This window comes from Garra rufa, chromosome 17 (genome assembly GCF_049309525.1).
Source record: "Garra rufa chromosome 17, GarRuf1.0, whole genome shotgun sequence".
Taxonomy (NCBI): Eukaryota; Metazoa; Chordata; class Actinopteri; order Cypriniformes; family Cyprinidae; genus Garra; species Garra rufa.
In genome coordinates this window covers 13,074,068-13,089,421 of record NC_133377.1, presented here as the reverse complement: position 1 = coordinate 13,089,421, position 15,354 = coordinate 13,074,068, and the positions used below count along the sequence as shown (strand labels likewise).

The 15,354-nt window shown below is 32.6% G+C and overlaps 2 protein-coding genes across 2 annotated transcripts in view; both read right to left on the bottom strand.

Annotated features, from left to right (window-relative positions):
* The window catches only part of spag1a (sperm associated antigen 1a), a 28,021-nt gene extending 20,355 nt beyond the window's left edge, over positions 1–7,666 (bottom strand). The window contains exons 1-3 of the mRNA XM_073821926.1: positions 7,221–7,666; positions 4,609–4,708; positions 1,234–1,386 (exon numbers count right to left, since the gene is read on the bottom strand). Coding sequence (XP_073678027.1) covers positions 1,234–1,386; positions 4,609–4,708; positions 7,221–7,584 — 617 coding nt within the window. The 5' untranslated portion in view covers positions 7,585–7,666. The remainder of the gene's footprint in view (positions 1–1,233; positions 1,387–4,608; positions 4,709–7,220) is intronic.
* A 3,435-nt stretch (positions 7,667–11,101) lies between these two features.
* On the bottom strand, positions 11,102–15,299 carry polr2k (RNA polymerase II, I and III subunit K). The gene is made up of 4 exons (XM_073822211.1): positions 15,239–15,299; positions 14,858–14,921; positions 12,603–12,695; positions 11,102–11,339 (listed from the first exon to the last, which is right to left on the bottom strand). The coding sequence occupies exons 2-4, from the start codon at positions 14,916–14,918 to the stop codon at positions 11,317–11,319; spliced, it is 177 nt and encodes a 58-aa protein (XP_073678312.1). The 5' UTR covers positions 14,919–14,921; positions 15,239–15,299; the 3' UTR covers positions 11,102–11,316.
* Between the last annotated feature and the right edge of the window lie 55 nt (positions 15,300–15,354).

Here is a 15,354-nt window from a genome sequence, read left to right as displayed (position 1 = left end):
GTGTTTACAAAGTCGTTCTCCTGTTCTGGCGATATCACTTTTAGCATAGCTTAGCATAGATCATTGAAACCTATGAGACCAATATAGCATAGGAGAACGGCTGAATGGATTTCAAAACGGTAAAACTCAACTTATTAACACTTATGAGTTACATTAGGAATATGTGTTATTAAAGCATTTATTAACACACTGATTAACTGTTAATATAATAATATTATAAATAATCTGAATCTGAATAATAAAATGTATAAATGTGCATTCAAATGGTTTATGAATCATTTACTAACACTTTCTAAATGATCTCATGAACCACTTACAACTACTAACTAACCGGTTTGTAAATAATGTAATGCTTAATTTAGAAATGATTAACTGATCCTTAATAAAGTATGAAAATACAATTATTAAGCATATTATACAGATGCTTATAAAACAAGAATAAAGCATTTATAGCTGTATTTATAAACTGCTTACAAATGTCTATTAATGTAGGAATAATGCTTTATAAATGATTAATTAACTATTTACCAATGCTTAACTAATGACTCATAGTGTGTAGTTATTATAAAGTGTTACCATTACTTATTATTAAAAGTTCACCATTTGATTATTGCTGATGCCTCTAGTAATTATATGTCTGATTTTGGGTTCATTTTAAGCCAGCCATATTCACCTTATTCTTGAATGTGGAAGTAAGCCTATGGTGAGACTTCCAGTTCATTATATGCTATAAGGAAATAATGAGAAGAATAACAATGTGCAATAAGTGGTAACACAGTTTGCACTGCAAACCAGTGTGTTCCTAATTAAGACAACACATTAAAATTATAAGGTAAGACACACCAGTTTTCAATATCAAGCTGCAAAACAAGTTTTGTACAGCTAAAAATAACTGGGTACGAATGACACCAGAAGCCAGACCCATAAAATTTCCAAATGGCCGCACCCGCTCTTACGGGAAAAATAAGGTGGATAGTAATTTTTAAACAATAGCTGAGTTAGAGACAACTACCCAGAAAGTTGGGTTAAACCGCTGAGTTTGTCCATGTTTCACTCAGCCCTGGGCTGTTTTTAACACAGCATTTTTAGAGTTTGCCATTTTCCATTAATGGCATAATTCAAAATAATGACTGGATGCTGACTACTAAACACTTTTCAGCGGAGTTTTAGAATGCTATTTGTCAGCATATTAAAATCCTCATAAAACAATTCCCCGTGACCTTTGAATTGTACCTGTGCACACTGTCTTGCGCCGCCTGCACGCTGATGTCTATCTGCAGGACTGTCTTGTAATCCACATAGGCCATCCTGTAGCGCTCCAGAGTCTCATACGCCATCGCCCGCCGGAGGAGGGGCTTTAGGGAGAAGGGGTGGAGCTCCAGAGCCCTATAAATAACCAGGATGAAACAGAGGATCAAGGTCTTTCTCTGATCCTGTGCCCTACAATGAACTCTCTAAATCTGTGTAGGAAGCCATTCATAAACCTGCATGTGTTGGAGTCCCTAAATATACCTTCCAAAATAATGAATGAGCTAAAGCTTCCATTATTTTATCAGTTTTTACCCGTAATTTTGTGTTTTTTTCTAAGGTCTATTATACAGGGTTCGTACAAGGTGCTTAAAATACTTGAATTTGACTTTTGGAAATGTAAGGCCTGGAAAAGCCTTGAAAATAGCAATATTCCTGAAGATGTACTAGAAGTTCTTGAATTATTAAAAGACAATGTGTGTAAATAAGTGTTTAATTTTGTCCGTAAGCACACATCTTTTTTACACAATTTAAAAAACATACATTTTCACTTATTTCAGTTCATTCTCGATAACAGCCGAGCTAAGCAAGCAGTAGTACTGATAGTGTTGTGTAAACATGGCTGAAGATGTGAAAAGAGGAAAAGAATAGATGCGGCAAATCAATCCCATCATCTACTTTGGAACTGCTCCGATTGAGTCAAAATCGTGACTTTATTAATATCAAGTGATTGACTAGCAAAAACCTGATCAAATTAAGAAAACATTCATTTTTGAATTTCAAAAGCATGTAGTGATGGGTGAAACAGCTTTTCGAAATTCTGAATAAGTTAAACCATTGCGACGCAAAATGGTTCAAAGTTTTGAAGCGCTCTAATCGGATCACTTATCATGAATCATTTGTTTTAGATCAAAACTTTTGAGCATGCATTGTGAATCATTTGATTCAGATCAAAACTTTGGAGCATGCATTGTGAATCATTTGATTCAGATCAAGACATTGGAGCACAGATTGCGGATCATTTGATTCAGATCGGGACTTTGGAGCACAGATTGCGGATCATTTGATTCAGATCAAGACATTGGAGCACAGATTGCGGATCATTTGATTCAGATCAAGACATTGGAGCACAGATTGCGGATCATTTGATTCAGATCAAGACATTGGAGGACAGATTGCGGATCATTTGATTCAGATCGGGACTTTGGAGCATGCATTGTGAATCATTTGATTCAGATCAAGACATTGGAGCACAGATTGCGAATCATTTGATTCAGATCAAGACATTGGAGCACAGATTGCGGATCATTTGATTCAGATCAAGACATTGGAGCACAGATTGCGGATCATTTGATTCAGATCAAGACATTGGAGCACAGATTGCGGATCATTTGATTCAGATCAAGACATTGGAGCACAGATTGCGGATCATTTGATTCAGATCAAGACATTGGAGCACAGATTGCGGATCATTTGATTCAGATCGGGACTTTGGAGCATGCATTGTGAATCATTTGATTCAGATCAAGACATTGGAGCACAGATTGCGAATCATTTGATTCAGATCGAAACTTCGGAGCACGGAAGTTGATTCAGATTGGGACTTCGGAGCACGGATTGCGAATCATTTGATTCAGATCGAAACTTCGGAGCACGGATTGTGAATCATTTGATTCAGATCAAGACATTGGAGCACAGATTGCAAAGCATTTGATTCAGATCGGGACTTTGGAGCATGCATTGTGAATCATTTGATTCAGATCAAGACATTGGAGCACAGATTGCGAATCATTTGATTCAGATCGAAATTTCGGAGCACGGAAGTTGATTCAGATTGGGACTTCGGAGCACGGATTGCGAATCATTTGATTCAGATCGAAACTTCGGAGCACGGATTGTGAATCATTTGATTCAGATCAAGACATTGGAGCACAGATTGCAAAGCATTTGATTCAGATCGGGACTTTGGAGCATGCATTGTGAATCATTTGATTCAGATCAAGACATTGGAGCACAGATTGCGAAGCATTTGATTCAGATCGGGACTTTGGAGCATGCATTGTGAATCATTTGATTCAGATCAAGACATTGGAGCACAGATTGCGAATCATTTGATTCAGATAGAAACTTCGGAGCACGGATTGTGAATCATTTGATTCAGATCAAGACATTGGAGCACAGATTGCGAATCATTTGATTCAGATCGAAACATCGGAGCATGCATTGTGAATCATTTGATTCAGATCAAGACATTGGAGCACAGATTGCGAATCATTTGATTCAGATCGAAACATCGGAGCATGCATTGTGAATCATTTGATTCAGATCAAGACATTGGAGCACAGATTGCGAATCATTTGATTCAGATCGAAACATCGGAGCATGCATTGTGAATCATTTGATTCAGATCAAGACATTGGAGCACAGATTGCGAATCATTTGATTCAGATCGAAACTTCGGAGCACGGATTGCGAATCATTTGATTCAGATCGAAATTTTGGAGCACAGATCATGAATCATTTAATTCAGATCAAAACTTTGGAGCACGGATCGCAAATAATTTGATTTAGATTGGGACTTTGGAGTGCTGATCGCATATCATTTGTTTTAGATCGAAACTTCAGAGCACGGATTGCAAATCATTTGATTCAGAACTTCGGAGTTGGGATCGTAAATCATTTGATTCAGATCGAAACTTTGGAGCACGGATTGCAAATAATTTGATTCAGATCTTAACTTCAGAGCATGGATTGCTAATCATTTGATTCAGATCAGGACTTTTGAATCATTTGTTTTTATTAGGATTTCTTCAGATTTTTTTTTCTTAAATAGTAGAAAATGTTAAACTATTATGGCAGTACAGTTATATAATAAAAAATGTACAAAAAAAAGTGTACAAAAATACATATCCCTAAAAAAATTAACTGTGTTTTTACTATAGTAATAAAATTTTAGAATTTGAAATAGAAGACATAATTGAGATCTCTGAATGAAGTCCTTGAAAGTCCTGGAAATTCATTTTACTGTATTTGTACGTACCCTGATTATAGGATTAAAGAATGGATGCATCAGGACAGAACAGTGGAAAGTACAGTGTGATTACAAGAAGCACTGACTCATTGACATTTTATAATTTCGCTCTAAAAAGCAGAACATGGTGGCAGACTGCTGGGGATCTTAGTGACGGTTAACCGGTTTGCTGGTAAAGCTCCTTACAGTGCAACTAACCCCATTGGGTGTTAATCTTTCTGAGACAGTCACACGCACTTGCAGTATTACCTCACACGTAAATCCATGCTAAACGCAGCATTGATTGGCCATTGACCAGAGTGAGTTCTGTATGTAAATGTGTGGTTAACCTGGTGCAGTCCTGAATGCAGTCTGAGCTGTTTCCATCTTTGAGGTAGCAAGCAGCTCTATTGGAGTACAGAATACAAAGATCCTCTGGGCTGTCGATACCTGCGAATACAAGCACAGCACTGAAAATAGACTAAGAAAGCAGCTTTAGATCTGCATGGCTACATGTGGGAGGAAGGGTTCAGACTTCAGGCAGCCATTCATGCTGGAATACATTTTGTTTGGTCACCTGATATCATGTTACAAACCTAACTAGTCACACAAAAAGGCTGAGTTTAGAAACCCGGTACATCCCTGCTTTCAAAAGGCCCATTACGTAACTTTAGTGGGCACACCCACAATGCAAAGTGGCGGAAGTGAGTGGCAGCCTTGTGAAACGCTTTCGCTTCTGTTTCACAAAAATGTGGCGCAGGTCCCTAAAATGCAGTGGGTCGATGAACAGTGGGTTAAGACCTTTTCCATGGGACATCTAGACAGCAGAGCCTTTCAATGAAGCAGTATTGGATTCCTCCCTTTGCATTACTCAACGCTGCTAAACAGGATCTATGCAATGTTTGCGTAATAGATGCTTTCGTAGTCCACAATGCAGCATGATTCATTTAAATGTGCTGGTTAATTTGAAACACCTAGTAACCGACAAAACAACACTAAAAACTGTTACATGCACTATTTATGTACACGTATAATAAGATAAATACTGAATTTGAAATATCTGAAACTTTTAAGTGAGAATGCTATAAAAAATTATTAAAATACATATTAAACATTGTTACCTTACCATAAATGGCATGTTAAATATATTATAAATTCAGTATGCTTAAACTAAATACTTTATCCCACCAGAATAATTTTTAAACCAACTGGTTTTAAGTCAGTATACTATAAAAACAACCATAGCCATGCCAAAACTCATCACATTACTAAAAATACCATCTTGGTAACAGCAAAATCAGTTAAATATGCTATTTTAACATATGCATCATATACATTATAAAACAAAAAATACTTCTACTCAAACAGAATGATTGAAATAGTTGATTCATTGGAAAAAATTAAGTACTCAGTAAGTCAGTAAGCTATAAATAATAGGAATATACATACCATACCAAAAATTGTTAATATTCTATTTTAACACATATTTAATATATTATTTGAAATATGTTGGTAAATGAAAATAATTCTGTATTTTTAAATATAAAATACGTCACCTTGCCAAAAATGGCATTTTGGTGACACCAATTTTTTTATTTATACTATTTTAACACATATTTGATATATTATTTTGAGATAAATACTTGTACCATACCTGAATCATGGAACTATGTTGGTGAAATAAAGAAATCCTGTACTTTTAAATATAAAATACATGTCACCTTGCCAAAAATGGCGTTTTCGTGACACCAAAAATAGTTATTTATACTATTTTTTCAAATATTTCATATATTATTTTGAGATAAATACTTGTACCCTACATGAATTGTTGAAATATGTTGGTAAACTAACAAAATAACGTAATACGTCATCTTGCCAAAAATGGCATTTTGGTGACACCAAAAATGGTTAGATATGCTACTTTAACATATATTTAATATATTATTTTGAGTCACATTTTTTAGTTGGTGAATTAAAAAAATCCTATACTTTTATGTCTGTTTATAAGTATAAAATATGTAATATGTCACCTTGCTAAAAATGGCATTTTGGTGACATCAAAAATGGTTAATTATACTGTTTTAACACATATTTAATATATTATTTTGAGGTAAATACTTGTACCCTACATAAATTGTTGAAATATAAATCCTGTACTTTTAAGTTGGTGTAAAAATGCATAATTGGTGTAGCCAAAAATGGCATTTTGGCGACACCAAAAATGGTTATCTATAGTATTTTAACACATATTTAATATATTATTTTGATAGAAATATGTTGGTAAACTAAAATAATTCAGTACTTTTAAGTCATTTAATTTTAATTATATGTTTTAACATTTAATTCTACTATTTCAACATATTTTAATATATTTATATTAAGTCTGTTTATAAGTATAAAAATACACAATATGTCACCCTGCCAAAAATGGTTTATTATACTATTTTAACATATATTTTCCATATTATTTTGAGATAAATCTTTTAGTAGGTTAACAAAAAAAATCCTATATGTTTATAAGACGATTTATATGTGTATGTGAATAAAAATACACAATATGTCACCTTGTCAAAAATGGCATTTTGCTGACACCAAAAATTAATTATACTAATTTAACATATATTAAATATGTTATTTTAAGATAAATCTTTTAGTTGGTTAACTAAAAAAATCGAATGCTTTTATGTCTGTTTATAAGTATAAAAATACCTGACGTGTCACCTTTCCAAAATGCCAAATATACTATTTTAACACAAGATAATTAAACACAAAATACTTGAATCCCTCCAAAATCATTAAAATAAATACTTTTATGTCAGTATACTGAAAAAACAATGATCACGACACCTTGCCAAAAAGGTATAATCTTGGTAACACCAAAGACTGTTATATCTACTCTTTCAACACAAATGTCATGTATAAATTTGTCAGTAAGAACTAAAGGAGAATATTTGTACTCTACCAGCTTCTATACATCCGTCGATGGCCTGTGTGTATTTCTCCAGCGCGTCCCCAAACTGTCCATTTTTGAACAACATATTGCCCTCATTTTTAAACCTGGCCAGCGGAGGAGGAAGGGCCCCGCACGGGGCGTCCAGATTACAGCTTTCCCTGGCAGTGGCACTGTTTGCCGGACCGGAGCCCTGAGGCTCATCCTGGCTCTTGCCGGCTGGAAGGGTGCCGTTCGCTGGCGGGCTCTTCCCTTGGACTTCCTTCGAGTTGGCTGTGTTGTTTCCATGGCTCCTCTTGTGTCCCGGGGTCCCAGGTTGAGAGTGCGGGCCCCCTCCCTCTCCGTGACCGGGGCCCTTCTTCTGTGAATTCCCCATGTCTGCCCTCAGTCCCGACCACAGTACAGCGAGCTCCCGTCCTCACGCACACACTCATACACACTCTCGCTCTCTTCCTGTTCTGTTCTCTGCGCAGACTGTACAGACTGAGCCAGGAGTGTGAGGACACGCCTCCTGCGGGGTGCACTGAGCTGTGACATCACACTGGGGGAGGGGCTGCGGAGCTGCTGCAGAGTGGGGGAGGTTTCCTGTGAAACAGCAGCCAGGGGAGTTCAAACGGCCCTGCTGGATTTCATTGTGCGGAAAATCAGCTGCAGAGCCCTTCAGCTGACGCTGCTCAGGGTCTCTTGAAGTTTACCGTTTGGGTTTTGGCTTCTAAACGATCTTATGATGTCATTTCCGTGCTTCAAGCAAAACAAAGCTCATGCTCTGCTGCTCAGAACTTTGGAATAATTAGTGTTTTTTTGACTTTCTGCTCACCAAGGCTGCATTTGCTTGATCAAAAGAGCTGTAATATTGAGAAATGTTATTAAAATTTAAAACAACTGTTTTCTATTTGAATATATTATAAAATGTAATTTATTTCTGTGATCAAAGCTACATTTTCAGCATCATTAATCCAGTCTTTAGTGTCACATGATGCTTCAGAAATCATTCTAATATTATGCTTTGGTCGATAGAAAGGTTAAAAGAACAGCATTTATTTAAAAAAAAGTAATGTTTTTGTTTCTTTAAATCACTTTTGATCAATTTCACATATCCTAACTTAGTATACATACACATATATATATAGCCAATATTTAAAAATGTGTGTATTATATATATATAATTGATCAAAAGTGACAGTAAAGACATTTACCCAACCAAAAATAATATTTTGTAATGTAAATGACTTTACTGTCACTATATATATATATATATATATATATATATATATATATATATATATATAAAGTACAAAATAAGAAAGATCATACAAAATGCATGTTATTTTTTATTTAGTACTGTCCTGAGTAAGATATTTTACATCAAAGATGTTTACATATAGTCCACAATACAAAATAATAGCTGAAATTATGCAAAAGTTTGAGAAACCTTAGTTTTTATTACTGTGTGTGGTTACCTGGATGATCTACGATTGTTTTTTTGTTTTGTAATGGTTGTTCACGAGTCTCTTGTTTGTTCTTAACAGCTAAACTGAGCACTGTTCTTCAGAAAAAATCCTTCAGGTCCTACAGATTCTTCATTTTCCAGCATCTTTTGCATTTGAACCCTTTCCAGCAGTGACTGTATGATTCTGAGATCCATATTTTCACACTCAGGACAACTGAGGAACTCAAATACAACTATTAAAAAAGGTTCAAAAACTCACTGATGCTCCAGAAGGAAACACGATATACATACACACACACATATATATATATATATATATATATATATATATATATATATATATATATATATATTTGAATGATGGTATATCAATACTGAAATATAGGTTTCAATATTTATACTACTAATAAATGTTTATTGAGCATCGAATCAGCATATTAGAATGGATTCTGGAGTAATGATGTTGAAAATTCAGATTTGCATCGCTGGAATTTATTATATTTTAAAATATATTACAATAGCAAATGATTAATTAATTATTTCTCAAAATTGCAGTTTCCGCTGTATTTTTAGTCAAATAAATGCAAGCTTGGTAAGCATAAGAGAACTTCAAAAATAAATAAATAGATAATTAATTAAAAAAATGACCACTAGTACAACTGTTCATTGAATAAAACAGGAGATTGATTTTGTGCTTAAAAACAGCAGCTCATTCTGTTTAACCATTTAGATATTGGTTACAATATGACATTTCCCAGACACACAGAGAATGTATGTGACTCTGGACCACAGAAACACAAAAGTAGCATGGGTATATTTGTAGCAATAACCAAATATACATTGCATGGGTCAAAAATGATTGATTTTTCTTTTATGCCAAACATCATTAGGATATTAAGTAAGGATCATGTAAATTTCCTAGCATAAATAATTCAAAACGCAATTCTTGATTAGTAATATGCATTGCTAAGAACTTCATTTTGAGGCAATTTTTTTGCACCCTCAGATTTCAGATTTTTGATCAAGTTGTATATCGGACCAAATATTGTTCTATCCTATCAAACCATACATCTATGGAAAGCTTATTTATTGATAAAATCATATAAAATTAACCTTTATGACTAGATAGATAGTCCAGGGTCACATATAAAGTTTAAGGATTCTGACAAATTTATAACGAAGACATTTCTAGGTCACTGTCCAAATGTTAGCAAAATTTTGACTCTGATCAATTGAATTCATCTCTTCAAATGGTCAGCTGTTTTTACATCCATTGAAGCATGTTTTTTTTTCCACAAATCATCATAACTTTTTTTTTTCACTTTCATGCTGAATCACATGATCATCAAGTTTCACACAAACACAAAAACAGGTTTCACATAACACACTATAATGACAGCAATAATTAATACATATTCATATTGACTTTCAGTTCAGTGAAGGTGTGGTCACATTTACTGTTGTTTAGGCACAGGCCAAATCTAGTCATTCAAACAGGAATTCACGTAATTGGGAATTTCACGCTAGGGGGGAAAAATTCCCCATGCAGATTTCACAACGGGTTTACAAGTCAGTCATGTGAATTTTCTGTGTTGACCAACGGATAGTGACTTCTATGTGAACTGTCATACATTGCTAAATAAGTACATTTATAATTCTAAACTGTAAATGCTATACTAGTCAGATGTTTCTAAACAGTAAGATTTTTATGTTTTTTTAAAGAAGTCTTGTCTGCATTTATTTGATTTAAAATACAGCAAAAACACACAAAAAAGTACTATTTAAGTAATGGCTTTCTATTTGAATATATTTTAAAAAGTGATTTATTCTTTTGATCAAAGCTGAATTTTCAGCATCAATCCTCCAGACTTCAGTGTTACACAATCCTTCAGATATCATTATAATATGCTGGTTTTCTGTATAAGAAACATTATTATTATCAATATTTAAAATAGTTTTGTAATTGTTTCAGGATTCTTTGATGAATAGAAAGATCAGCATTTATCTGATTTTGTATGATTATACACTATTCAACCATTCAAAAGCTTTGAGTCAGTATATATATTTTTTGGAGAAGAAATGAAAGAAATTATTACTTTTATTTAGCAAGGATGCTTTAAATTGATCAAAACTATAATAAAGACATCTATAATATTACAAAAAATGCTGTTCTTCTGAACTTTCTATTCATCAAAGAAACCTGAAAAAAAAAAATCAACTACATCTAAAAATATATGTTTAAATGTATGTTTTTTAGGCAGCAAATCAGAATATTAGAATGATTTCTGAAGGATCATGTGACTGGAGTAATGATGCTAAAAATTAATCTTTGAAATCACGGGAATAAGTTACATTTTAAAATATATTCAAATAGAAAGCAGTTATTTAAATAGTAAAAAAAAAAAAAAAAAAAAAAAAAAAAAAAAGGTACTGTTTTTGCTGTACTTTGGACCAAATAAATGCAGGCTTGGTGAGCAGAAGAAACTTCTTTTTGACTGATAGCATACAGAAAAGACCACATTCACTCAAAACTTTTTTTGAAAATGGCATTTTACTCAATTTTGTTTACTGTCTATTCAAATTGTATACATGTATTTACACAGTCAACAATAAAAAAAAAAAAAAAGCTAATTCTAACAGGAAAACAGCAGATGCAGCTCATCGGGCATCAAACACGACCACTGGAAATAGGAGTTAAGGGTAAATACCAAGAACATAGGATGGTTAATATAAAAGACTATGGCAAGCCGTTTTAGCCTAAAATATACTAAGCGTTACTCGTCGTAATTGCATTTTTACTAGTAACAATGCCAATTAGAGAGCTCTCTAAATCAATTTTTACTAGTAACAATTCCAAATAGAGAGCTCTAAAAATTAATTTTTACTAGTCATATGTCTCCATTGACTGCCATTCATTTTTAATTACAGAGCTCTACAACAGAATCTTTACTAGTAAGAATTACAATAAGAGAGCTCTTTAATTCAATTGTTACTAGTAAGAACTGAATAAGAGAGCTCTTTAATTCAATTACAGAGCTCTGCAATTAAACATATCTTTAATGTGTTTTTTTACTAGTAAAAATTGAATTATAGAGCTCCGTAATTGCATTTTTACTAGTAATAGTTAAATTAGAGAGCTCTCTAATCTGAATTGTTACTAGTAAAAACTGAATTGGAGAGCTCTCTAATTGAAATTCTTACTAGTAAAAATTCTGTTGTAGAGTTCTGTAATTAAAAATGAATGGAAGTCAATGGAGACATATGACTAGTAAAAATTCATTTGTAGAGCTCTCTAATTGGCATTGTTACTAGTAAAAAATGCAAGTACGATGAGTAACGCTTAATATATTTTAGGCTATAACTGTTTGCCATAAAGACCACAAATAATCTGATTGAAGCCTAAATTTGACTATACTGACGTCATAAAAGATTCAAGAAACCAAAGAGATTAAATGTGGATTATTATTAAATTAAGTAGTAGTTCACCCCAAAAATATGCTCCATGAAATACACTGAGAATTGTGAAGAATGTCCTCACATCTCTGTTCTCCATACAATGAGAATTCAATTCAAGCAATGGTTTTAAGCTTCAAAAAGAACATCTGATCAAACATCATCAAAAACAATTTAATTCGTTTTTCACAATAAAATGTTATTATAACTTCAGACAACTTGGAAAATAACACAAGTCACATGGGCCACTTTTATGAGGTTGGGTTTTCTTTTCAGAGCTTTACAGATGTGGTGACTCTGAACTGTCATTGTATGGAAAAGAGCAGATTTAGAGCAGAAGAACGAGCTCTATTTTTCATCTTACCCATAATGTCTCATGGGAAAAAATACCATATAAGATGTGGGTTATGGTTTGGAACAACATGAGGGCGAGTAAATAACAGCAAACTGCTCTTTTGACCACTTAGCATTATTTAGTTGAGAAAGGATACATCTTTTGGTCCTCTTCTTGTACATGATTCTGTAACCACATTCTCTGCATCTGATGGGGTCTCTGGCCTTGATCTCATTTTCTGTATGACACTCTGAAAAACAAGTTTATATATCAATGACTAATACACAAAACACACGAAATACATACAGGGTGTGCGCGGGTCCTTAAAAAGTCTTAAATAACGTTTTCCTAATAAAATTCCTTAAAAAGTCTTAAATTCAGATTCGATGAGTCTTCAATATTTTTGGACACATTCCCCAAAACATTTCTTGTTTGTAAAAAGAGTTGGGGAAAGTTACTTTTAAAAGTAATGCATTACAATATTGAGTTACTCCCTAATTCTGTTGCTTAGTTACTTTGTATGGAAAGTAATGCGTTATGTTCCTTTTGCGTTACTTTTTAAATCTAGGCAGGGCTTGTTTGTTTGTTTTTAATATAAAAAGTGCTATTTTTGGCAAATGTAAAAGCCTTTTCACACCAAAAGCCTCAGGCTTAGAGAAAAGTAAATCCGTCAGTACAGTAGACCACAGAAGAAAAAATGTCAACTCTTCAGCAATAAAAAAGGAAAACAAATGTTAAATTATCTTGAGTATTTTTTTGCTTATTAGTATGGATGAATTGGATCATCGAAGGTTCAGCAGCAAAGACATCGGTTAATAAAACAGGATTAAATACATAAAGGATATTTGTATTATTTAACATTTAATTATTGCAGGCTTGCGTTGAATTTCACAGTTTTTATTCATTTTGAAGAATACTGAATCTGTTTTTTAGTGAGTGAGATGAATTAATGCATGTTCACATTTATTTTAGAACTAAAGTAACATCTTAGTCACAATTTTTTTCAACATGGGGACAGGAGAGCTTTTAATTAATAAATGGGGGGGAAAAGTAACTCAGATATTTTCTTGTAAATTAAAAAGTAATGCGTTAATTTACTAGTTACTTGGAAAAAGTAATATTATTATGTAACTATTACTTGTAATGCGTTACCCCCAACACTGATTGTAAATTCATAAATGTATTTAAAACATTAACCTCATAACATTATTTATATATTATTAATCGCACTTGTAATTTTGCAGTGTTAATTATTTATCTGCCTGGTAACAGCCCTTTAGAATTTATTATTGAATTGTAATATTTTGAAATGAAAGGTGATGCATACACTTAAAAAAAGTAAAAAACAGGCTTTTATAAGGGTAAATAAAAAAATATGCTTATTTAAATATGTTAAACTTAAACACTGATGACAGTATTGCTTATAATGATGTTTTTGTGTGTAATATTGTGTGCTGATATGAAAAGTTCACTGTATTTTGAAGTAATAAATATCATTAATGACATTTTAGTTTTGAAATTATTTTATTTTTACATTAAACACATTAAATATTACATATACTGCATGTATGTAATATAATGTGTACTTCCATTATGGTTAGGTCTTAATTTTTTTTATAAGGTAGTATTGAAAATGTCTTAAAACTCACTTTTTCATATCTGTAGAAACCCTGTACATAACTAAAAGCATAAAAAGAGTAATTACCTCCACAAATATATCTCGTACATACAGGGTGTCCGTGGGTCCTTAAGAAATCTTCAATAAGACATTTTCCTAATAAAAGCCCCTAAATATTTTTAGTCACATTACCGCTAAAATATCTTCAATCTGATGGACCTCATGACTGTTTACAGTCATTTGACAAAACAAAGATTCTTGTTTGTAAATTCATAAATGTATTTAAAACATTAATCTTATAACATTATTTATATATTATTAATCACACTTGTAAATTATTTCATCTGCCTGGTAACAGCCCTTTAGAATTTGTAATTATTTAAAATTAAAGGTGATGCATACACTTAAAAAGTAAAAAAGAAAATAGGCCTTCATGTAATATAAATATAAGCCTATAAATATAGGCCATTATATTTCTATACATAAAAAAATAAGCCTATAAATATAGGCCTTTATATTTATATAAATTAAAATATGCTGACTTAAGTACGTTAAACTTAAACACTGATGAAAATATTGCTTATAAAAATATTTTTGTGTAATATTGTCTGCTGATATGAAAAGTTCACTGTATATTGTAGAAATATCATTAATGACATATTAGTTTTCTTTTTACATTACACACCTTAAATACACTGTATGTATGTAATATAATGTGTATTTCCATTACAATTTCACTTGTTCATATCTGTAGAAACTCTGTAAATAACTAAAAGCATAAAAAGAGTAATTACCTCCACAAATATAGATCATCGGCTGCTGTTTAGGAGGTTGAATGTCTTTCTGAGCATCCATGACCTGAAACACACACAAAAACTGCTATTATTATTAAATTAAACAGTATAAATATATTAGACACATTCTTAAATTAATATGTAACCATGTATCTATTATGAATATGAGCTAGACTTTACTTTAAGAACCCATTTAAGAGACTTTGTCATTCTAGTGCTGATGAATTAAAATGTAACTTACGACTACAAAAACGTTCTACTACTAACGTTACAAACTAGATTAATATTTATATTAAATACAAAACCGAACAATATTAGTTTTAACTTCATTTAGTAATATAAACAGCTATGAAATGTAAACATTAAACGTATTAACGTTACCTCTCACGCGTGAATTCTCGGTTTGCTACAAAACGCTGTTGGTTTTCACGCACGCGCATTACGCACAGACAGACATCGCAGTAACAAACGATGCAATTGGTTGAAACCAATGACTC

Bases quoted from the DNA above. Each gene is read 5' to 3' on its own strand.
- polr2k (XM_073822211.1), bottom strand. From the start codon at position 14,918: ATGGATGCTCAGAAAGACATTCAACCTCCTAAACAGCAGCCGATGATC. The intron at 12,696-14,857 runs GTAATTACTCTT...CTTGTTTTTCAG, and splicing joins GATGATCTATATTTGTGGAG to AGTGTCATACAGAAAATGAG. The intron at 11,340-12,602 runs GTATCCTTTCTC...TCCTATTTCCAG, and splicing joins CAAGAAGAGGACCAAAAGAT to TGGTCGTGTTTGATGCCCGA.